The sequence below is a fragment of the Erpetoichthys calabaricus genome, chromosome 15, assembly GCF_900747795.2.
Source record: "Erpetoichthys calabaricus chromosome 15, fErpCal1.3, whole genome shotgun sequence".
NCBI lineage: Eukaryota > Metazoa > Chordata > Cladistia > Polypteriformes > Polypteridae > Erpetoichthys > Erpetoichthys calabaricus.
This window is the reverse complement of record NC_041408.2, coordinates 6,023,986-6,049,126: the sequence shown is the minus strand read 5'-3', so window position 1 is coordinate 6,049,126 and position 25,141 is coordinate 6,023,986. Positions and strand designations below refer to the sequence as shown.

Sequence of the window (25,141 nt, the reverse complement as noted above, 5' to 3'; positions counted from 1 at the left end):
TTAATGATAATAATGGCGGTATTACTATTACTAGACAAAGTTCACGCTGACTATCCATTGTGACCGCTCAAGCACTCGGACAGTGAAATGACGGTAGCCTAAATTTTATTATGGAAAAAAAAGAAAAGACAACTGGAAGGAATTTGGGGACAGACATAGACAGCTGGAATAGACTACAGGGTGGTCTTCATTAGGAACTCCTTCAAAATATAAATGAATAACATGTAAACAATAACAATCTCATAAAACACTGAATGTTACACACATGTTTCATAAAAAGTTTTGTATACTTAACAAGTTGCCAATACTCCTAATATACTGTAGGTTAATCACAGAAGGAGAAATGTATTACGTTTCTTATTATCCCGAATTTAAAATGGTTTATAACGAGGACAGATGGCAGTAACAAATCACAAATATAAAACTATTTTCTTTGTTAAAAACAAGCTCGGCAGAAGAACAGTTAATGTTTGTACTAATTTCCACCACTAGAGGGAGACTCTAATACAAAAAATGGACAAGCCCAGCAGTTCTTGTGTGACGTTTGTCTGCTTTCAGAATATTTACAAACTCATTTACAGACATATCTGTGGCAGGTCTACAGTCCACTATTCTTATTTGGTTGAATAAAAGTGAATGCTAAAAAAAATTATTAAAAAATAAGGATCAAACAATTCAAAATTCAAACACTTCTGATAAAATACTGTTGCTGTATCTCTTGCATTCTGTTGTGCCAGAATGAACAAAGCTTCAAAAGACTTTCTTAAAATATAAATAGGTGCAAAATGCTAAACATATTTTCAAACAATGCATACAAAATATAAAAATAAAAATGAACAAATTCACAATAGCAAAGCCAAGTGATTTATATATATGGGCGGCGCAGTGGTGCTGCTTCCCGGGTGCTCCTTGCATTGAGTTTGCATGTTCTCACCGTGTCTGTGTGGGTTTCCTCCCACAGTCCAAAGACATGCAGGTTAGGTGCCTTGGCGATGCTAAATTGTCCCTAGTGTGTGTGTGCCCGGGGTTTGTTTTCTGCCTTGCGCCCTGTGTTGGCTGGGATTGGCTCCAGCAGACCCCCGTGACCCTGTAGTTAGGATGTAGCGGGTTGGATAATGGATGGATGGATATATATATGGAAGAGAAAGTCTGTGATACAGTTTGCATATTTGCAGCTGGAAATCCACAAAGGGAGAAAAATGAATCACGTATCATAAAGTAGTTTTTATTCCTGAGCTTTCAACCCCTGCCAGGGGTCTTCATCAGAGGATAATGCTTAGACTTACAAGAATCAAAGGCAATATATAGCAAAAAATTATGATACGTGATTCATTATTCTCCGTTTGTGGATCTCCAGCTGCATATATATATATATATATATATATATATATATATATATATATATATATATATATATATATATATATATATATATATATATACGCATACACACACACACACACATATATATATATATATATATATATATATATATATATATATATACTATATAAATATAAAACAGTATTATATTCTCATATTTTTATATATATTTATATATATATATATATATATATATATATATATATATATATATATATATACATACATACATACACACACACACACACACACACACACATAGTATATACACATTAAATTTAAGAAATATAAAGTAACAATTTTGAGTACAGTGAAAACTGTATAAAACTATAAAAGCTATGCATTGTAATCATTTTACGAAATAGTCCAAAAGTGGTTTCTTTCTTTGGTCCCCATTGGATAAAAAAACAAACAAAAAAAAAAAAAAACGATATTGCTACTCAGTCGTCGTTGTCGTCGTTCTCCCCCAAATCCTGCTGTTTCCTCTTTCTTACACCACTTGCTGCAATGTCATCATACGAGTTCCTGTGAAGCTCGTCCTCATCCTCTTGGCCCTCCGTCCCGGATGCCTCGTCACTTCCCATGTCCTCTCCTGACGCCTGATCCTCCTGCTCATTGTCCATCTCAGACAGTTTGGTATCATCTGAAAAGTTACCTGGCTCATCATCTGACGAGAGATTCTTTAAATAGACCTCTGGGGGGGAAAAAAAAAGTTACTGATGACATTCAAATTAAAAGCAATTAACGGCGTGTGACAGACGGTCAGGACCAGCACCAGGCCGGAACGCCGGCTGGATGGAAGGACCGAGGGAGAGAACCTCTTTGGGACAGTCTCCTTCCCAATTTTTTGTTGTGTCAAGTTCTGGAATAATAAATACAGTGCACTTTATTACTACATGCATTATAAAATACATTCCAATAGATGGCACACTGACCACAAACATTCTAAATCGCTCAGCTCCTGTTTCGCCTGCTAAGGTCCTCTGATTCTGGTAATCTTGTTGTGCCCCACACTAACCTGCGCTCTATGGGTGACAGCAGGGCCTTCAGCTCCATAGCACCCAGACTATGGAATGACATCCCGAAATTAATGAGATCAGCTGACTCCATTCATTCTTTTAAAAAACAACTTAAAACTGATCTATTTAGGAAGGCGTCTAACTTAACTCAACATTCTGCCCTTTCTTTCAGTTTACCTCTCAGGTGCTCAGGATAATTTGTGTGTCTGTTATATCACAAATTAGATTATTTGTTAGGTTTTTCTTTTAGTATTGAATTTAGTATTTTACTCTGGTTTATTGGGGCGGCACGGTAGCGCAGTGGGTAACGCTGCTGCCTCACAGTTGGGAGACCTGGGGACATGGGTTCGCTTCCCAGGTCCTCCCTGTGTGGAGTTTACATGTTCTCCCCGTGTCTGTGTGGGTTTCCTCCCACAGTCCAAAGACATGCCGGTTAGGTGGATAGGCGATTCTAAATTGGCCCTAGTGTGTGCTTGGTGTGTGTCCTGTGATGGGTTGGCACCCTGCCCTGTGCCCTGTGTTGGCTGGGATTGGCTCCAGCAGACCCTCGTGACCCTGTGTTCGGATTCAGAGGGTTGGAAAATGGATGGATGGATGGATACTCTGGTTTATTGTGGTGGTGGAGTGGTGGCTCTGAGGCCAGGGATCTGCACCGGCAATTGGAAGGTTGCTGGTTCGATTCCCGTAAATGCCAAAAGGGACTCAGCTCTGTTGAGCCCTTGAGCAAGGCCCTGAACCTGCAATTGCTGAGTGCTTTGAGTAGTGAGAAAAGCGTTATATAAATGCAAAGAATTTTTATTATTATTATTCATTCAATTTAATGCTTTGTTATCTTTTTCATTATTCTATTCAGGAAAACATTTGTATCCAATGTTACATATACCCTGCTGTTTTTTTTCTAAGACTCTGTGAAGCGCCTTCAGCATGGCAACAGCGCTATATAAATAAAATGTATTATTATTATTATTATTAAACATAAAACCTGAGGTCTACGTTGATTACTTACATTTCAACCCATCTTTGACGGGTAACACAGCCAGACCACCTTAATAAAAAGACAAGTGTCTGTGTATCTGTGTGCCTGTCCAGTTGCTGTATCTTTGTCATTCCAACAAATGGCGTATCACAAACATTTGAAGTAATGTATTTTATTACTACAAATGTTCAACAGGATGTAATTGAAAACTACTTTAATAATAATTATTATTATGAATATTATTGCAGACAGCATTACCTATAATGTCAGTCATGTAATGCTCCAACATCACAAAATGCCCTCAACACCAGTCACAAAGTGGCCATTGCATGCCCAGTGACACTTAGGGTTGTGTGAGGGTAATCTGAGTTAAAGGGCATTTTGTGATTGGTGTCGATGGCATCACATGACCTATGTCATAGGTGCCATCTGTTGGAAGGACTGAAAATGCACACAACATTTAAATGTGAATAAGTCAATGTAAATCAAAATCACTGATGAACGCTTTCGTGAGCCCGGCCTTCTCAATGTAAAGTAAAGTCTAATTACACAAAGGTTACTTACTCAACGTTAACAGAATTTACCTGTTTTGGTATCTTTACTTTGCGGCTTGGATGGACATAAACAGTCGGCAATTAGTACGAGTATCTGTGAATGTAAAAAAAGAACACCCGTATTAATTGATTGTTTCTTTTTTAAGAAAAAAAGTACATTATCTATGGAAGCTTATTCCTGCCACTCAAAAAAAAAACCAAAATAAATTATTGTGGAGTTTTGAAAAAGTATTGCATTATTTCCCAAAGATATTGCCTGTTGCTTCCAGTAAAATTCTCCATGCAGTGTGCAGTCAAGTGACAAGAACTGAACAAAAGTTACATTCAAAGTTTCTCTTCCTCACTTGTTGTCACTTGATGACCGGAGCACACGTCTGCCTGGTGACAACTGAGCGCAGCTGGCAATAGTTGCAAAATCACGTTCACAAATGATGCTGTTTGAGTGGTGGGATTAAGTTTGCATAATTAACAGCATTCGCTACACATAATCCTTAATTGCGAGGATAAAAGGGTAGCCTGCGTGCACAACGGGCCAATGAATCCATTCATACTTAGGAGGGCACTGTGTGTTGAAATTCAAGAAAACAGGTTACTGGAGTTATGAAGATGACCTACCAGGCCAAAGAAAAGTCCAGTCAGTAGAGTAGCAAAGGCAAAGATGGCGTAGGATCCCCAAACTGGAATGTGAAGTTTCTCGGTCAAGTACATGTGGACGTGCTAAAACCAAACAAAGAGAATTCCATGAGCTATTACCTTCATTCGTTAAATTTCCACGCATCCAAAAAAGTGTATGAGGACTTCAAATACTTTATAAAAGGCTTCACTCTCCATATACAGTACAGTATTATTGCACCATTAACAGTGTGAACGTTCACAAGGCAACTTACAGAGCGAGGTGGGTGCTCTAGTTTTTGTTCAGCTGTTGATCATGCGTGTGTCTGCACAATTAAGACTATACACAATTTTTATTTCATATGAGATAGCACATTTCTTTGTCAAACTACTAGTGAGGCCTGCACAACGTGCATGATGTGTGCCAATCCTAGAATCACCAACCAGAACAGGGAATCCAGACCTCCCTCTCCATGTTACCCCGTGGGCCTCCTATTCTGAAGACCCTAGCAGTACATCCATCTAAGGCCACGTCCACACTGCTACATTTTCAAATGATCTCCATCCACACTGCAGTTTTCATATCATTTACAAAAGTATGTCTGCCCACACTAAAACGACCAAAAACAAATATGACATAGACACTGAGTGTGCGCACATTGGCGGCAGACTCGAGTGAAAATCAGACTCTCCTGCGCTTTATGCACTTTCTGAAGTACGAGCGCAGACACGGGACTCTGAGAGCACATTCACAGAAAAGGAAAAAGAAAGAAATTCTTTAAGGGGCTGCAGCAAATTACCCCCCTGTCACAGTAAGACACCAATCACAGCTGTAAAACTAACTCAATGAAGAAAATAAATAAACGTGTGATTATATTTTCACTGAATTGTGCTTCTGTGTCTCTGTTCTGTATTCTCGTGAGCTCGGCTGCATTCTACATCTATCCACTTCAGATATGCTTACTTACCAACCCAGTAAAGCTCTCATGCTATGGAGGCACCAGGCATACTCACTTACTGACCAAGTAAAGCTCTACCAAAAGACTGACGCAGAGGGACCAGACCTACTTACTTGCCTATCAAATAAGACCATCATTCTGAATAAAATGGAGGGGCCATACATACTTGCTTACTGACTGAGTAAAGCTCTCCTGATGATTAAAATGGAGGGACTGGACATACTCACTTACTGACCCAGTAAAACTCTAGCAACTGACTGATATGGAGGGACCAGACATACTGATTTACCTATCCAGTAAAACCTTCATTCTGATTAAACTGGAAGAAGCAGTAAAGCTCTCATGCTCTTTCATTCAGAGGGACCAAACATACTTACTTACCTACCAGTAAAACTCTCATTCTAATTAAAATGGAGGGATCAGACATACTCACTTACCTACCTAATAAAACTCTAGCAACAGACTGATACAGAGGGACCAACCATACTTTTAAGTAAGGCCATCATTCTGAATAAAATGGAGGGGCCAGATGTACTCACTTACTGACCAAGTAAAGCTCTCCTGCTGATTGAAATGGAGGGACTGGACATACTCGCTTACTTACCCAGTAAAACTCTAGTAACTGACTGATATGGAGGGACCAAACATATTTACTTACCTATCTAGTAAAACTCTTATGCTAATTAAAATGGAGGGACTGGACATACTCACTTACCTACCTAATGAAACTCTAACAGTGGACTGATATGGAGGGACCAGACATACTTACTTACTTATCCAGTAAAACCCTCAGTCTAATTAAAATGGAAGAACCAGACATACTTACCTATCCAGTAAAGCCCTCATTCTGATTAAAATGGAGGGACTGGACATACTCACTTACCTACACAATAAAACCCTAGCAACTGACTGATATGGAGGGACCAGACATACTTACTTACTTATCTAGTAAAACCATCATTCTGATTAAAATGGAGGCACCAGGTATACTCACTTACCTACGTAGTAAAGCTCTCATGCTCTTTCATTCAGAGGGACCAGACATACTTACTTACCTAGCCAGTAAAACTCTCATTCTAATTAAAATGGAGGGATCAGACATACTCACTTACCTTCCAAATAAAACTCTACCAACAGACTGATATAGAGGAACCAACCATACTTTCAAGTAAGATCAACATTCTGAATGAAATGGAGGGGCCAGATGTACTCACTTACTGACCAAGTAAAGCTCTTCTGCTGATTGAAATGGAGGGACTGGACATACTCACTTACCTATCCAGTAAAACACTCATTCTGATTAAAATGGAGGAAACAGACATACTTACGTACCTACACAATAAAACTCTCGCAACTGACTGATATGGAGGGACCAGACATACTGATTTACCTATCCAGTAAAACCCTCATTCTGATTAAAATGGAAGAAGCAGTAAAGCTCTCATGCTCATTCATACAGAGGGACCAAACATACTTACTTACCTACCATTAAAACTCTCCTTCTAATTAAACTGGAGGGATCAGACATACTCACTTACCTACCTAATAAAACTCTAGCAACAGATTGATACAGAGGGACCAACCATACTTTTAAGTAAGACCATCATTCTGAATAAAATGGAGGGGCCAAATGTACTCACTTACTGACCAAGTAAAGCTCTCCTGTTGATTGAAATGGAGGGACTGGGCATACTCGCTTACTTACCCAGTAAAACTCTAGCAACTGAAGTATATGGAGGGACCAGACATATTTACTTACCTATCTAGTAAAATTCTTATGCTAATTAAAATGGAGGGACTGGACATACTCACTTACCTACCTAATGAAACTCTAGCAACAGACTGATATGGAGGGACCAGACATACTTACTTACCTATCCAGTAAAACCCTCATTCTGATTAAAATGGAGGAAACAGACATAGTCACTTACCTACACAATAAAACTCTAGCAACTGACTGATATGGAGGGACCAGACATACTTACTTATTTATCCAGTAAAACCCTCATTCTGATTAAAATGGAGGCACCAGGCATACTCACTTACCTACGTAGTAAAGCTCTCATGCTCTTTCATTCAGAGGGACCAGACATACTTACTTACCTAGCCAGTAAAACTCTCATTCTAATTAAAATGGAGGGATCAGACATACTCACTTACCTACCTAATAAAACTCTACCAACAGACTGATACAGAGGAACCAACCATACTTTCAAGTAAGACCATCATTCTGAATAAAATGGAGGGGCCAGATGTACTCACTTACTGACCAAGTAAAGCTCGCCTGCTGATTGAAATGGAGGGACTGGGCATACTCGCTTACTTACCCAGTAAAACTCTAGCAACTGACTGATATGGAGGGACCAGACATACTCACTTACCTATCCAGTAAAACTCTTATGCTAATGAAAATGGAGGGACTGGACATACTCACTTACCTACCTAATGAAACTCTAGCAAAAGACTGATATGGAGGGACCAGACATACTTACTTACCTATCCAATAAAACTCTCATTCTAATTAAAATGGAGGGATCAGATATACTCACTTACCTACCTAATAAAACTCTACCAACAGACTGATACAGAGGGACCAGCCATATTTTCAAGTAAGACCATCATTCTGATTAAACTGGAGGGGCCAGACATATTCACTTACCTGTGCAGTAAAGCTGTCATGCTCATTCATGCAGAGGGACCTGACTTACTTACCTACCCAGCAAAAGTCTTATGTACACATAATGATGCCAGGGCACTAAGGTACAGTGCAGCCCCACTGTAAGGAGGCACTTACCCAGGGGTCCTACAGTTTTGACGTAGTAAACATGGGCTGACGGAGCGAGTGTTTTGGCCAGTGCTAGAGACATATGTGTGCTCAAACATAGATTAAAGGGATCAATGGATCAGCAATGAAGACACATGCCTGTAAAGTTCTTCTTGTTTTATTTATTTAGTTTTTTGTTTTAACTGTTCATTTTTCCTATAGATTCTCTTCTTCTGCCTCTCATTTCTTGTTTTAATTTTAAATGACTCTGCTGTCTCCACATCTGTGCTGTCACTCAAAGCACTTGGCGAGGTGCGTTGCTTTTACTGCAAGTTATCGACTCCTCGACAATAATTAGGTCCACTGACAATATTACATTTTATTTATTTTATTTTTTCTAAAGGTTTACCAGGAAGGAGACTCTGCTGGATCAAACAAAGGTATTTGGTGGTAACAAGATAATTTCATGTCTGGAAAGTAGGCTTAAATTTTCTTAGTGAACTTCACAACAAACAGCATCACAAATCCCTTCAGAGGAACAGTAGAGCACAGTGGCATATGGGTCACTTTAATTAAAGCCCAGACAGATTAAGGATGTCACAGCAACTAAACAGTGTCAAAGGTTTTACTTACTTGTCACACTTTACCTTTTGAAATGCAAAAAAAACGCTTTTAATCGTTAACATTTCTAGCAAGGACATTGCGGTGGGACCAAACTTAAAATGCTTGTATATGTGTGCAGACTTCTCAAATATCAACACTAACTTACGTAACTAATCACGTCTGTCCCTCTTTGTTAATTAGTGATAAGGATAATGAACCACGGGATTACTGTGAGCTTGAAATACCAGGAGATGAGAACGAGATGGCGGTGGGCGAACAGAAAAGACAAAAGAACCAAACAAGAACTACCGAAACACCACCTAACTGCCCGAACACCTTTGCCGCTAACTTATTCACAAAAGAACGGTTTTAGAATTGATCGACAGAGGGGATAATGAGCATCAGTGACACAGCCATAGTTAACCTGGAGGTAATTGCTTTGACCCCCGGGTTGACGTGCAGCCATGATAATCCTAACCAATAGGGACACACAGAGCCACTGGAACTAATAGATGGGGAATGGACCACGTGACAACTTGACGGCGGTCATGTGACCAAAAAGGTAAAAATCAAAACACAGCCATGAAATCTAGCAATTACTAGTGAGACATGCAAGTTCACACACCATTTGCATCACAGAAGTCAATCCAACAGCGGGACGCTGGTGCCTGGCATGTCTTTGTTGCCATCAGATCATTATGATAACCTCTGAATTAATCAGACAAAATAAAATATATAAAACCAGTAATGACGTACTGCACGTTATACCTTGACTTATAGTTTTCATCCTCGTTCTATGTAGATTTAGCATTCGTTTGCTCAGAGGTCAATGCACTTCCTGAGCAGCTGTTCTTCTCTCCACCCTAGCGGCCCGCTTCTTCTCTCCACCGTTGACATCTTTTCACATCGAAACTGATTAAGTCAGTGTTTGTGTTGTGATTACTTAGTACGTTTTTCTTAATTTTTCACTTAAGCTGTCACTTAAGTCTTCAATCTTCCTCAAGAATGATTTAAGATATGAAGAGGTAGAGGAAGTGATGGCAAAGGTGGTAGGGAATGAGAACGGTGCCCGTACACATGCGCCACACGTCCGCCCTGCTGCCTGCTGCCGAAAGTTGATTCTACAATAAAATACATTTAAAATAAAAAGAGGAATAACCTTGGAGGTCAATCATCACCCCAAACGTGGATAGTAGACATCACGTAGTATATGTGTACCAAATTTCAGGACAATCGGTCAAATGGTTTGCGAGCTACAGGTGATTTAAAATCCTGGACAGACAAACGAACAGCCACAGTGGTGTATTATATTATATAAGAAGACTAACTGTCCCCTGCGGCTTCACCCGCGTATTAGTGAAACAGGACAACGAGGAGGGTCCCACCCAGCTCTCTACTCCTGATGTCACTCTTCCCCCTCCCCTCGGCCCGCAGCCTCTCTCTCGGATTAGCGTGAATATATCACTCCTGCAAGCGAACTATGATTCTTAGTACAATGAGAGAAGTCTCAAAAATCAACCGGAATGTTCAAGAAAATTCTAGAAAAAAAAGATCTATCTGTTAAGTACTTCTCTCTTTCGCTAACTAAGCGGAGTTAAGGTTACGCCTCGAGGCTGATGTGTGAGTGAGGAGGGCCCCGCAGCTCGATGAGTCTCTCTCGGATTCGCACTAATAAATCGGTACCACAAGTGAACTACGATACTTAGCGTGATGAGAAAATCAACAGAATGTTCAAGCAAATGATAGAAAAAAACCCGACCTAAATCCGTGAAGTAGTTCTCTCGTGAAAAGTGGACAGACATACAAAACTATAAGAAAACTTTGCGCTTGGACCACGAAATTTTGAAAAACGTTTCTTAGCGAGCACCTATGGACTAAGGGTCACCTACATTCTAAATTTCAAGTCCCAAGTCGTCATGGCTCAGGAGATTTCGTGATGAGTGAGTCAGTGGTATTTGGCTTTTATATATAGAGATAATATACATTTAATGGTTAAATAAACTGAGAGCCTCACAACCACCCACTGCCCAGGAAAATTTAATAGGCATGAAATACGTACGGTGAAATGGCCAACACCTTAAGTTTAGGATGAAATCAGTTAAAAAAAGGAAGGGACGCAATAAACATCAAAAGGATACAGTGGAATTGGGGAAAAATTCAGACCCCTTTATTTTCTGCACACTTTATTATGTTATAGATTTCATTTTAAGTGGATCCATTTGCCACTTTTGCCCAACAGTCTACTCTCAATAACACCATAATAATAATAAAAGTGGGACCAAATTTGCGTCAATGTGAGATTTTTGAGCCAGTTAGGACCGGTTTCCTCCTGTGAGATGTTTGATAAATATCGACAGAGGTCTACAGTGGTATAAATATCTCATCATCTTAGCCCTCCTAGAGCACAGGCCATCAACAACTACCCACCATTGGTTCCTATCCGATTCTGTTCTGTCACCGCCAGTTGTCTCCATCCTAACACATGCTATTTTCCAGGTCTCTGCACCCAGTTTTTCTTGGTGTCCCTTGAGGACTGCAGGTCAAACTCTGCTTTGTGACATTTGCTCCTGGTTCTCTCAGAATGTGACCCAGTCACCTTTTGTAAGGTACTTAGGGGTGATTATTGACTCGGACCTAAATTTTAAGTCACATATCAATCAGATCACTAGGACAACATTTCTTCACTTAAGAAATACAGCAAACGTTAGACCCCTTACAACTTTGCAAGATACTGAAAAATGAGCTCACGTTTTTGTTTTAAGTCGACTAAATTTACTGTAACACACTCCTCTCAGGACCACCCAAAAAAGGCATCAGTCGATTACAACGAATGCAGAATGCAGCTGCCAGAATTTTAATGAGGAAAAGAAAATCAGAGCACATCATCCCAGTCTTGGCGTCATTACATTGGTAACCCGCGCCATTTAGAATTGACTTTAAAATACCACTTATGGTTTACAAAGCCTTCAATCATCTCGCTCCATCCTAATGCCTCTTACTTTGTTAAATGGTACGACTCAAACCACCTACACCTGAACACCAGCAAAACCAAGGAGCTGGTGGTGGATTTTAGGAGGACTAGGCCCCTCATGGACCCCGTGATCATCAGAGGTGACTGTGTGGAGAGGGTGCAGACCTATAAATACCTGGGAGTGCAGCTGGATGATAAACTGGACTGCCAATACTGATGCTCTGTGCAAGAGAGGACAGAGCCGACTATACTTCCTTTGAAGGCTGGCGTCCTTCAACATCTGCAATAAGATGCTGCAGATGTTCTATCAGACAGTTGTGGCGAGCGCCCTCTTCTACGCGGTGGTGTGCTGGGGAGGCAGCATAAAGAAGAGGGACACCTCACGCCTGGACAAAATGGTGAGGAAGGCAGGCTCTATTGTAGACATGGAGCTGGACAGTTTGACATCCGTGGTAGAGCGACGGGCGCTCAAAAGGCTCCTGTCAATCATGAAGAATCCAATGCATCCACTGAACAGTGTCATCTCCAGACAGAGGAGCAGCTTCAGCGACAGACTGCGGTCACCATCCTGCTCCACTGACAGACTGAGGAGATCGTTCCTCCCCCAAACTATGCGACTCTTCAGTTCCACCCAGCGGTGGCGGGGCGGGGGGGGTTAAATGTTAACATTATACAAAGATATTGTCTATCTGTATACCTGCATTGTTATCACTCTAATTTATTATTGTTTATTATCAGTATGCTGCTGCTGGAGTATGGGAATTTCCCCTTGGGATTAATAAAGTATCTATCTATCTATCTATCTATCTATCTATCTATCTATCTATCTATCTATCTATCTATCTATCTATCTATCTATCTATCTATCTATCTATCTATCTATCTATCTATCTATCTATCTATCTATCTACTGTACCCTTAGATGTTCAAATGATTGTCTGCTTATAATTTCAAGAACTAAAATGAAAAGAAGTGGTGAGATGGCCTTCTGCTGTTATGCACCTAAAATCTGGAATACGAGTTTACCGATAGAAGTTTGCCAGGCTAATATGGTGGAGCACTTTAAAAAACTGCTAAAAAACCCATTATTTTCACATGGCTTTCTCATAGCTTCATCTTAGTATAATCCTGGTATTCTGTATATGCATTGAATTACCATTTTGATCATAGGTTGGCGATCCATACTAACACCTACTTTTCTCTGCTGTTCTTTTTCTGGTTTTCTGTGGTGGTGATCTGCGCACACCCCCTCGCCCCCCCGATCAGGGCGCCATGCAGTCCCTACTTTGATGGATTGAAGGCCAGAGATCCACATGACCATCATCATCGTCAAATTCCTCCACGTGAAGCCTGTAAACCACGAGGACTGATTGAGATCATTTATGTTAGGTGGAATGCCTAGTGAGGGCCAGGTAGTCTTGTGGCCTCAGAACCCCTGAAGATTTTGTTTGTTTTTTTTTTCTTCCAGCCCTCTCCGAGTTTTTTTTTTTTTTTCCTATCCTCCTGGCCATCGGACCTTACTGTATTATTCGTTACTTAGTATTGCTTAATCTTATTCTTTTCTTCTTTCTTCATCTTGTAAAGCACTTGGAATGACATCACTTGTATGAAAACGTGCTCTATAAATAAATGGTGCTGTTGTTCTAAGTATCATTGCCTACTTCTCTGCCACAGCTCTTTGCTGCTGATGGTTCCCGGCCAGTGGATTTGCAGGATGTGGTGTTGGTAGTCGTTTATGAAGGTCCGGGTCCTCCTTGAATTCCACCATGTCTGCGCTCCATGTAGCAACCCTGATTTAACATTTGTATTGAATGATTACAGTTTGGTGACTCGGCTAACCGTTTTGGAGTTGCAGATATTCCTCAGTTGGGTGAACACTCTTCTTGCCTTATTGATCCATGCCTTAATGTCAGCTTCTGTCCCGTCCATTTTATCCACCACACTACCCAGTAAGATGAAGGATTCTATTTCTTCCAGTGGTTGACTGTCCCACATCACATTCAGAGTTGACCTTCAGTAGCATCCCGGGTCCTCCCTGTGTGGAGAGCGCTTTGAGTAGTGAGAAAAGCGCTATATAAATGTAAAGAATTATTATTAATTATTATTATTATGTTCACATTAAGCCCCACGTGTGTCGAGATGCTGAGCAAATCTGAGGCTTCTTCTTGTATCTGTTGGATGGTTGATGGAGAAGAGTGCGAGGTCGTCTGCAAAATCCAAATCGTTGAGTTGGCTCCGTAACATCCACTGGATTCTGTTTCTTATCTCGTCAGTCACTGTTTTCTAAACTAAAAAACGGTGACAGAAGACCACCCTGTCTCTCAATGCTACAAATAGGATCAAACAATAGATGGATGTTGGTGGCTGTCAGTGTTCAAAGGTATCATGTACTGTAAGCTCTCCACGCTGCTGTGTTCTTATAAGGGTTACTGGGAAAATGAACGCTGCTATCAGCCTGCATCTCAAAATAACGACGCACGAGGTGATGAAACAGCCATTTTCATCCAAAACAAAATACACTGCAATTAGTAACGGGGCTGAGTTAATGGATGCTCATGTTGCTGTTCTCAAAGATAAGTCAAAAGCTTACTGATCACAAGAGAAAAATAAATACAGAAGCACAAATAAAGAGTCACCCCTTGTAACTAAGGGCTACCGATCAAGGACAACGGCAGCAATATCTTTGGAATAATAAAGCCATTAACCTTCCGTGGAATTGCTTTCATTTATCAGGCGAATGCTTTTTTGAGTGATTAATAAACTGCTGTCTGCTGCCTGGTCTACAGTGCAACATTAACAATATGTCAAGTTTTTTAATCAAATGTTTTATTTTATAATAAAACGGAAAAAAAAATACATGAAAGGGATATGCGACTGTTGGTGGCTGAAGCACCAGAAGAAATGCAACTCCACAGGACCCCCACCAGCAAGCTATCCGAGGGTCCGTAAGGAAGGGGCAGGGGTACAGAGCCCTTTATTATTATTGGTAACCTTTGGCAAGCAAAAGCAAAATAGTTTATGAAAAAGTGCAATAATTTTATGATCCGTTTGATCCTTCTTTGAGCAGAAAACGCTAACACTTTAGGTCAGGTACCACAAAAATGCATCTACAGTAATCCCTCGCTACTTCGCGGATCACTTTTCGCGGATTCACAACTTCACGGATTTTATATGTAAGCATATCTAAATATATAACGTGGATTTTTCGCTGCTTCGCGGGTTTCTGCGGACAATGGGTCTTTTTACTTCTGGTATTTGCTTCCTCAGTTGGTTTGCCCAGTTGATTTCATACAAGAGATGCTATTGGCGGATGGCTGAGAAGCTACCCAATCAGAGCACGCAGTTAAGTTCCTGTGTGCTGCTGATTGGCTCAGCGATGGAGTGCTGCATTAACCAGGAAGTCTCATCTCACTCATTCAGCATTAACGTGCTCTTGCTACTGCATTCAGGGGATTATCACCTTCATTGTCATCATTTTTACTGTGCAGCATATTCATCACCATCATCACGTCATATATAGCTACATGTACTTTGCTATACAGTAAGTGTAAACTTATCTACCAATTTCATATTGCTTAGCAGTTGTCCCTGTTATTAATAAAGGGTGGGTTGTAAACAATACAGGGAGGGTTTAAAAACGTCCAAATACATGTTAAATAATTAAATAAATATGGTGTCCCTACTTCGCGGAAATTCAGTTATCGCGGTTGGCCTTGGAACCTATCTCCCACGATAAGTGAGGGATTACTGTACTCTTAAGTAAGAAGACCTTAAGAAAGTCTTCCGCTGGTGTTAATTAATGCAAACAAAGTGCCAGGAAGGTGGTCAGCCGTCTCTATGACATGGACTACTAAAATATCTTCACTTTGGATGAGTCAGAAGTGGATTAAGGTTGCTTGATTGCAAATTGGGCTGCTCTCCCATCAGCGTACACACAGGAAGGTGGATTGTCAGAGATGGGCAAAGGGATGGAGAGCATCATCGGCGGACAGCCATGAGTAATTTAGACCACTTTGCCGAGATCTGTTTTCACTTTGACATTCATCTCCTTCACGTTAGTCCCGAGTGTCACTCAGGTAACCGTAAAAGACGCGTCTCACGTTAAGTGTTAGACCCGAGGATTACTCAGGCTGTAAAAGTACCAACAGCGTTAGTGTCAGGCGTTACTCAAGCAATGGTATGGGGGCTTCATGGTAAATGTCAGGCCTGAGAGTTACCCGGGCAACGATGTAGACGTGTCTTCTCCTAGCCTCATAATGGCATCCCATAAGAAACGCCTCTCCATCAACAGTGATGACAAAGTGAATCCGTCTTCAGGCAGTGGAGCTGGAACGGTCAGTGAAACCGAAAAGTGATCCTGATGGATCTGAAAGTGACGCTCACATCACTCGCTCAGGTGCAGTGTGCTGTTCATAATATTATTATTCATCTGTGGCAGGTGGCCAGGGACCTTGCGCCACTGGGATGCTTGGAACAGGGTAGGACAGGGAAGGGGGCAATATCTTCCCTGGATGCAAGAGGGCAGCCCCCCTCATTTCCATCAAGGGCCTACCAAAGGGCTGCCTGAGTGGTTCCTCAGCCCTGGAGGACAGCACTTCCACCACACCAGGAAGTGCTGCCAGAAGACCGTCATCAAGCACCTGGAGCACATCTGGGGAATGATAAAAGGGGCCGCCTCACTCCCTTCAAGGAGCCGGAATCGAGTCGAGGCGGCCGGAGAGAGAATTAAAGGACTGAGGAGTCGGTGTGTGAGTGCATGGAACCAATTGTATATAGTGTATAATAAACCCTTGTGTTTTTGAACTTTGGTGCCGTGTCTGTCTGTGGCCGGACTATCTATTACACATCATTATCATTTGTTTCATTATTACCATTTCTACAGTTTTGAGTTTGTGCTTTTAGTGTTTTGCATGTTTAACAGTAGGAAGATAAGATTTAATAAAAATGTCATTTTTCAAGCCCAAAAATGCAACACTTTTTTCACACGCATTTTTGAGAAACAATGTAATGCTATGGAGGTTAAAGATTCGCTCTTCATTAATCAGTGTCAAAATATTCGAATGAAATTTACTGTGAGTCAGCATTGTATAATAACGAAAATGTAAAAACGTCCAAGGGAGTGATAACTTTTTAATAGGCACTTAAATCTAAATTGCAGTGGACTGACATTCCGTCCAGGGTTGCCTTCTGAGTTGCACTCAGCGTAACCCTAAAAACCAAATCAATAAGCGTTACACCGTAATGGCCACAAAGAGAAGATTGCAGATGTTAAAAAGTGAGAAAATGACCTTTCACATTTCAGTTGTTTTATAGCCGCTTACCGCTGAGACGTCTAAATCAATCTCGTGAATGAACGTCTTGCTTGCTGCCGTATCGCCGGTGTTACACTGAAGGCTGCTTTGATTGTGTTATGTATGGAAATGCAAGATTAAGCAGATAATGAGCCCTGAAAACAACTGTTTATTTCTTTCCTCCATTCATCACAACCACACGCCAAGAAATAACAGAAAAGAGAAGACATATAAAAAAACAGCATGCGAGAATGGATCCTCCCAGAGAAATGAGCAGCACTATTTACTGGCAAAAATAATTGAAGGAGTCCTAAAACAAATCCATGAACTGCAATGTATGAACCAGCCTCAGAGAAGCAGCGTGCCACTCCATCACGGGGGCCACTCATTTTGGATGTTCTGCCTGCTAATAAGATAAGCGATGCCCCTGCGGTCTTAGCTTTTAAATCAGGCTGAAGACTGAGGACTTTAGTCTAGCACACCCTGACTAGAGCTGCTGGTTAGCTGTACATACTGTCTTTCTGATTGTCAGTCATTTGTACACAAATACAAGTCATACGGTATTTTTAAATGAACCTCCTCTATTCTGTTTACCTTCATGGGACCTGCATGTGGCACTTGATGCAGGCTACTCCCCTATCTAGTGAAAAGTCAGCTCGGAAAAAGGAGAATTGGAATCGTCAGATGGAAAGAGTCTCTCATCGGATTGGACGGCCAGCACAGAATCCACTAAAGAAAACCCAGGAGTAGGTAGGTGGCCAGTTGGCCGAAGTCTCTGGGGCTCTGACTTTGGTGTTGACTTTAACTGTTATGACTTTCACCTCCTCCATTGTCAACTGGCCATAGTCATCAATTAATGAATAGATAGATACTGTTAGTTTGCGTTAATGTTTATTCAGTTTCTGCCTTGTTTCTCTGTGTGTTTACAAATCTTTATTTACAGTGCCCTCCATAATGTTGGAGACAAAGACCCATTTTTCCTTGATCCTCAGCTCCACGGATTAAAAATTACAAATCAAACACTTTCAGATGTGATTAAAGCACACGTTGCAGATTTGCATTTATGGGGAGTTGCAGACATTTTGGTCACACAACACTTTTCCTACATGGCCCCCCCATTTCAGGGCACCATAACTTTTGGGATACAGCAATGGCAGGTCTACTATTTAGGACTTTGTCGCATATCCCCTCATATGCAATGAATGCTTGAAGTCGGCCATTCATAGACATCAGCAGGTGCTGAGGGTATTCTGTGGTGATGCTCTGCCAGGCTTCTCATGCAGCCATCTTCAGCTCCTGCTTGTTTGTCCCCTTAAGTTTTCTCTTCATTCTCAATTGGATTGAAATCAGGTAACTGTGTTGGCCATTCAAGAATTTTCCATTTCTTAGCTTTGATAAACTCCTGTGTGGCCTCAGCAGTCTATTTGGCTCGTTATCTTGTTGGAGGAAGAAGTGCCATCCAGTGAATTTGTCGTCATTTACTGAACTCGAGCAGATCACATGTTTCTACACACCTCAGAATTCAATGCAGTTCCATCATCAATGAAGTGTGCCAGGACCTGTGCCAGCCATACATGCCTAAGACATAGCACCCCCATGTTTAACAGATGAGGTGGTCTACTTTGGATCTCGGGCAGTTCCTGGTCGTCTCCACACTCTGCTCTTGCCATCACTCTGATGAGGTTCATCTTTGTCTCGTCGCTCCACAAGACCTTCTCCCAGAATTCTGCAGGTTCTTTGAAGTCCGTTTTCCCCAAACTGTAATCTGGCCGTCCTGTTTTTGTGATGTTCATTTTGCAGTGTAGCCTCCTCTGTGTTTCTGTTCATGAAGTCTTCTGCTGACAAACACACTTTGGCCCCCTGAAGACTGTTTCTGGTCTGTCAGACAGGCATTTGGGGCTTTTACTTCACCACAGTGAGGATTCTTCTGTCATCATCAGTAGGGGGTCTTCCTTGGCCCACCAGCCTCTTTGTGATTACTGAGCCCACCAGTGTGTTCTTTCTTCTTCATTAAATTCCAGACAGTTGATTTTGATCATCCTAAGGTTTCTCCGATGTCTCTAATGGTTTGATTTTTGTTTTTTAGCCTCCTAATGGCTGCTTTGACTTTGATTGGCACAGCTCTTGTCCTCATGTTGAACAATGGGCAGCTACAGACTCCAAAGGGTAGAAGCAGGTCAAGGTAGCAATGAAACTCACCTGAGGAATCACAAACACCTGAAAAGCCAATTGTCCCAAACATTATGGTGCTCAAAAATGGGAGGACTGTTAGAAAAAGCGGAGTGACAGAAATGTCTGCAACTCCACTTAAATGAAAGTCTGCAATGTGCTCTTTAGTCATGATGTCTGAGGCCCTGACGTAGCTGGTCTTTTGTTGGCTCCCTCACTTCACATTTCATTTCTGTTTGGGTGCCATTTAAGGAAAGAAATGGAGCAAGAAAGAGGAACGATGAAGAAATTCAGGGGAACAAATCTTAAACAAGCAATTCAATTAAAATGAATTCACAAGAAGTTAATTAGCAGCACAAACAGGGCACTCTTTAAAAACAAAAAGGGTTAAAATGAAAATCTGCAGGCACGGTGGTCTTCCAGGACCGACTTGGCGAACCCTGGTTTAGAACATTGTGTGGTGCTGTAGGAAAAGAAGAAAAAAAACGTGTGTGTGTTTTGGACTTCTGGCTGTCTCAGTGTCTGTCTGTGTCCGAGCTTCATTCACACTCTTTATCTCACTTCTCTGCAAAACAGTTACGGGAAATTCCGCCTGGCCCTGATGACGCCACTTCTGGTTCTGGCCCCATTGATGATGTCATTTTTACCATCTCACACCAGTTCAGTTGTGGACTCTTATCTGTAATAATAATAATTCAGTCAATTTTGCAGCCAGGAAACCAATATACGGGTGGCTGCCCCAAACCGTTGTGCGTCTCTTTGTCAAGTTTATGACAATACATATCCTGTTACCATTTTTGTGTAAACATGTACTATCAAACTGTCTTACAGTGCATCCGGAAAGTATTCACAGCACATCACTTTTTCCACATTTTGTTATTTTACAGCCTTATTCCAAAATGGATTAAATTCATTTTTTTCCTCAGAATTCTGCACACAACACCCCATAATGACAACGTGAAAAAAGTTTACTTGAGGTTTTTGCAAATTTATTAAAAATAAAAAAACGGAGAAATCCCATGTCCATAAGTATTCACAGCCTTTGCTCAATACTTTGTCGATGCCCCTTTGGCAGCAATTCCAGCCTCAAGTCTTTTTGAATATGATGCCACAAGCTTGGCACACCTATCCTTGGCCAGTTTGGCCCATTCCTCTTTGCAGCACCTCTCAAGCTCCATCAGGTTGGATGGGAAGCGTCGGTGCACAGCCATTTTAAGATCTCTCCAGAGATGTTCAATCGGATTCAAGTCTGGGCTCTGGCTGGGCCACTCAAGGACATTCACAGAGTTGTCCTGAAGCCACTCCTTTGATATCTTGGCTGTGTGCTTAGGGTCGTTGTCCTGCTGAAAGATGAACCATCGCCCCAGTCTGAGGTCAAGAGTGCTCTGGGGCAGGTTTTCATCCAGGATGTCTCTGTACATTGCTGCCGTCATCTTTCCCTTTATCCTGACTAGTCTCCCAGTCCCTGCCACTGAAAAATGTCCCCACAGCATGATGTTGCCACCACCATACTTCACTGTAGGGATGGTATTGGCCTGGTGATGAGCGGTGCCAGGTTTCCTCCAAACGTGACGCCTGGCATTCACACCAAAGAGTTCAATCTTTGTCTCATCAGACCAGAGAATTTTCTTTCTCATGGTCTGAGAGTCCTTCAGGTGCCTTTTGGCAAACTCCTGGTGGGCTGCCATGTGCCTTTTACTAAGGAGTGGCTTCCATCTGGCCGCTCTACCATACAGGCCTGATTGGTGGATTGCTGCAGAGATGGTTGTCCTTCTGGAAGGTTCTCCTCTCTCCACAGAGGACCTCTGGAGCTCTGACAGAGTGACCATCGGGTTCTTGGTCACCTCCCTGACTAAGGCCCTTCTCCCCTGATCGCTCAGTTTAGATGGCCGGCCAGCTCTAGGAAGAGTCCTGGTGGTTTCAAACTTCTTCCACTTACGGATGATGGAGGCCACTGTGCTCATTGGGACCTTCAAAGCAGCAGAAATTTTTCTGTAACCTTCCCCAGATTTGTGCCTCGAGACAATCCTGTCTCGGAGGTCTACAGACAATTCCTTTGACTTCATGCTTGGTTTGTGCTCTGACATGAACTGTCAACTGTAGGACCTTCTATAGACAGGTGTGTGCCTTTCCAAATCATGTCCAGTCAACTGAATTTACCACAGGTGGACTCCAATGAAGCTGCAGAAACATCTCAAGGATGATCAGGGGAAACAGGAGGCACCTGAGCTCAATTTCGAGCTTCATGGCAAAGGCTGTGAATACTTATGGACATGTGCTTTCTCAATTTTTTTATTTTTAATAAATTTGCAAAAATCTAAAGTAAACTTTTTTCACTTTGTCATTATGGGGTGTTGTGTGTAGAATTCTGAGGAAAAAAAATTAATTTAATCCATTTTGGAATAAGGCTGTAACATAACAAAATGTGGAAAAAGTGATGTGCTGTGAATACTTTCCGGATGCACTGTACCTTAACCTGTCTTGTCTCTCTTTGTTTCATTTAATTTCTTTCCGTCTTGTTATTAGCTGCAACCGAGAAGGTGAACTTCATGTTTTCTTGCCTAAACCTGATTAAGTAAACCAACCTTGAACCTCGAACCCTTCACATCGGCCCTCCAAATCTGGTTGGCTTGACTACCCCTTGTGATGTGTCAAGAACTTGCCAGGGGTCCACCTGTGAATGCCACTTATGGAAGAAATACAGCAGAGCTTACTTACTCGTATCCAGACAGACAGGCGAAAGAGACCAGCCATTGCCGTCATCCTGTTAGAAAGACACCAATGATAAAAAAATAAATAAAAAAGCAATTAGAAGAGAATCTCAAAGAGAATATGAAGTGAGAAGGAGGAGGCAGGCTTTACAGCTATTCCTCCAAATTCAAATAACGTTGTAAAATGAAAACAGAAAACTTCATCCCATTGAGTCACAGCACAAGAGGGTATATTTAATAAATAATTAAAAAGGACAGGATTCCAATGCTCGGCTTCAATAGCATGGAAACTGTCATTGCGTTAATTCACAAGGGTATCATTTATAATTTATTCTTGAAAGACTTTAAAATACTAAGTAAAAGTTCACAGCTCATAACTTTCGTTATTAAACTATAACCATCAAATAAATAAATTAGTGGGTAATTAGAGCTGCTGTTTCAATGAAGCTTGGCCATCATATACTTTATTAAAATTTGAAATGAATATTAGGAAAATATTTGACAAAACAGTTCCATAAGGAGATATCAATGACAGAATAATAATCAAGGGAACACTGGAAATACAAATAAGTTGAGAAAATCAACTAACGCGCCATTTGAGCTTTAATATTTATTTGCATTTATCTCACATTTACTTCACTTACTTAGTGCTTTTTAAACTGTATTATATTGATCTAATGCAGGAAACTAAAGACAGTGCTGTGAAAAAGTATTTGCCCCTCAGAGAGGATGTGCAGCAGCGTTGCTCAAAATGGCACTCAGTTCTGTTTTACTACCTCCAGAGGGTCCACAGTGCACCCCACATAACTGAGCCTGCTTTTTTAATTAGCTTCTTGATTCGGTGGTCCCCTCATTAAGTGATATTACTGGTGTAGTAAATCCTACTGGCCATCACAGAGTTGTAGAAAATGTGAAGGATGTGACTTCCCACATTAAAGAAGCGCGGATATCCTAAGGAAAAAAAAAAAAGAGTCTGCTCTCTGCCCCTTCTTCTCTGTGTTGCAAGACCCGATTGTCATTAATGTGGACCCCCCCAAGTATTTGTAGGACTGCGTCACCTTTATATCCACTTCCTGAATAAGCAGTTCTTTGGTTTTGCTGATGTTGAGTTGCAGGAAGTTCTCAAAGTTCTCCCCCGACTCCTCTCCCCTGTCTCAGACCCCATATAAATACCCCCCACAAGTGCAGAATCATCTAAGAAGTTCTGCATGTGACCTGACATGCTGTTATATTTCTTGTCTGAGGTGTGCAGAGTGAAGAATAAAGGAGATGGGCCTGTTCCTTGTAGTGCTCCAGTGTTGCTCAACCAGTCCTTGAACTTCACAAACTGCAGTCCATCATCCAGGACACCACAGGCTCAGCCACCTGCTTATCTCTAAGCTGACCCCTTAACGGGGATGTCTGGATGTATTTGAAGGCACTGGAGAAATCCAAAAACATCATCCTCACAGTTCGGCCATCTTTGTCCAGGTGACAAGACATCTGATTGCACCAGTCCTTGCATGATAGGCAAACAGTGGGTCCAGGTGGTCTGCCACAAGAGGACTCACATAGTCCAGGACCAGCCTCTTAAAGGTCTTCATGATGGTCATTAGCTTAATGGCTACCTGCCTCCTCCAAGATGCGGGATGTTTTCCATAGCAGTGGCACTTTCTGGAGCCTTCGGGACAGACAGAACAGGCGACAGAGGGCACCACAACCACATACCCAACACGCCTTCACCCACAGGTAGTCTCAGTCTTACTTGGACTGCTGGTTCGACCCATAATGCCTAAAACAACGAGGTGTAATTAAATACATTCAAGCCACCTTTACTAAAAAAATCGCTTCATCTGTAAAGGAGAAAAATCAGGAGTGCTCTCCCCTAGACTTAATCGTATATACTCAGATATGGGGATGGATATTTGAGGAGTAAACCACAAGAGAATTATATTTTTATATGATGTACATTAAAGAACCATCAACAACAAATCAAATCAATTTAATACTATATAAAACATTAATTATAAAAGTAAAATTGAATAAATCGGACTGTGATGCTGCATGAATGAAAGATAAAGAACCACTTCCGGTTAGCGGAAATAACTCAAAAGTTGATAGAAATCTACGTTTATACCTAATACTTGTATGCAAAATTTGGTTGACCTGAGTGAAAGCGTACTCAAGTTATCGTGTACACACACATGCACACACACACACAGACACACAGACATAATTACAAAAATGGTATTTTCAACTCAAGGAGGTCTAAGACATCGAGATTCATGAAAATCTTGAAATGGAATTTTTGGAGGATTCCAATACTTTCTCTATACTTCGTATACAAGAAAGTCAGGGAGGGCAAAAATGTCGAGATTCATCAAAATCTCAAAATTGAATCTTGGGACAATTCCAATACTTTCCTTATACTTGGTATACGAGAAAGTAAAAAAGGTATTTTCGGACTCAGGAAGGTCTAAAATGTCGAGATTCATCAAAATCTCAAAATCAAATTTTTGGACGATTCCAATACTTTCCCTATACAGTGGAACCTCGGGTCACGAACGTCTCGGACCACGTACAAATCGGGTTACGACCAAAAAGTTCACCAAACTTTTGCATCTGTTCACGACCACACACTCGGATGACGAACAAGCCAGTTTCCCTTCTGGTTCGTACGTGCTGATGATTTCCGCACATCTTCAGTCTCTCCCTGTGCATTCCCTGTGCAGTGAGCGAGCGAGAGAACCCAAGCAGAAGAAGTAAACATTACAGAAGAAGTAAGTAAACATTTACTTTACTATTACACTGTGCATTCTATGGTATAATTAACTATTTTGTGCTTAAAGATCTTAAAAATATATATTTACATACAGCTTGTACAATCCGGAACAGATTAATTGTATTTACATACAATCCTCTGCGGTGGGTTGGCACCCTGCCCGGGATTGGTTCCTGCCTTGTGCCCTGTGTTGGCTGGGATTGGCTCCAGCAGACCCTCGTGACCCTGTGTTTGGATTCAGCGGGTTGGAAAATGGATGGATGGACGGACATACAATCCTATGGGGGAAATTACTTCGGGTCACAACCAAATCGGGTTGCGACCAGAGTTTTGGAACGAAATACGGTCGTGACCCGAGGTTCCACTGT

At 41.4% G+C, this 25,141-nt stretch overlaps 1 protein-coding gene across 1 annotated transcript in view; it reads right to left on the bottom strand.

Annotated features, from left to right (window-relative positions):
* Nucleotides 1-1,613: 1,613 nt before the first annotated feature.
* Nucleotides 1,614-25,141, bottom strand: part of tmx4 (thioredoxin-related transmembrane protein 4) — a 95,783-nt gene continuing 72,255 nt past the window's right edge. Inside the window, exons 5-8 of the mRNA XM_051919303.1 lie at nucleotides 22,020-22,065; nucleotides 4,548-4,649; nucleotides 3,963-4,026; nucleotides 1,614-2,077 (exon numbers count right to left, since the gene is read on the bottom strand). Coding sequence (XP_051775263.1) covers nucleotides 1,824-2,077; nucleotides 3,963-4,026; nucleotides 4,548-4,649; nucleotides 22,020-22,065 — 466 coding nt within the window. The 3' untranslated portion in view covers nucleotides 1,614-1,823. The remainder of the gene's footprint in view (nucleotides 2,078-3,962; nucleotides 4,027-4,547; nucleotides 4,650-22,019; nucleotides 22,066-25,141) is intronic.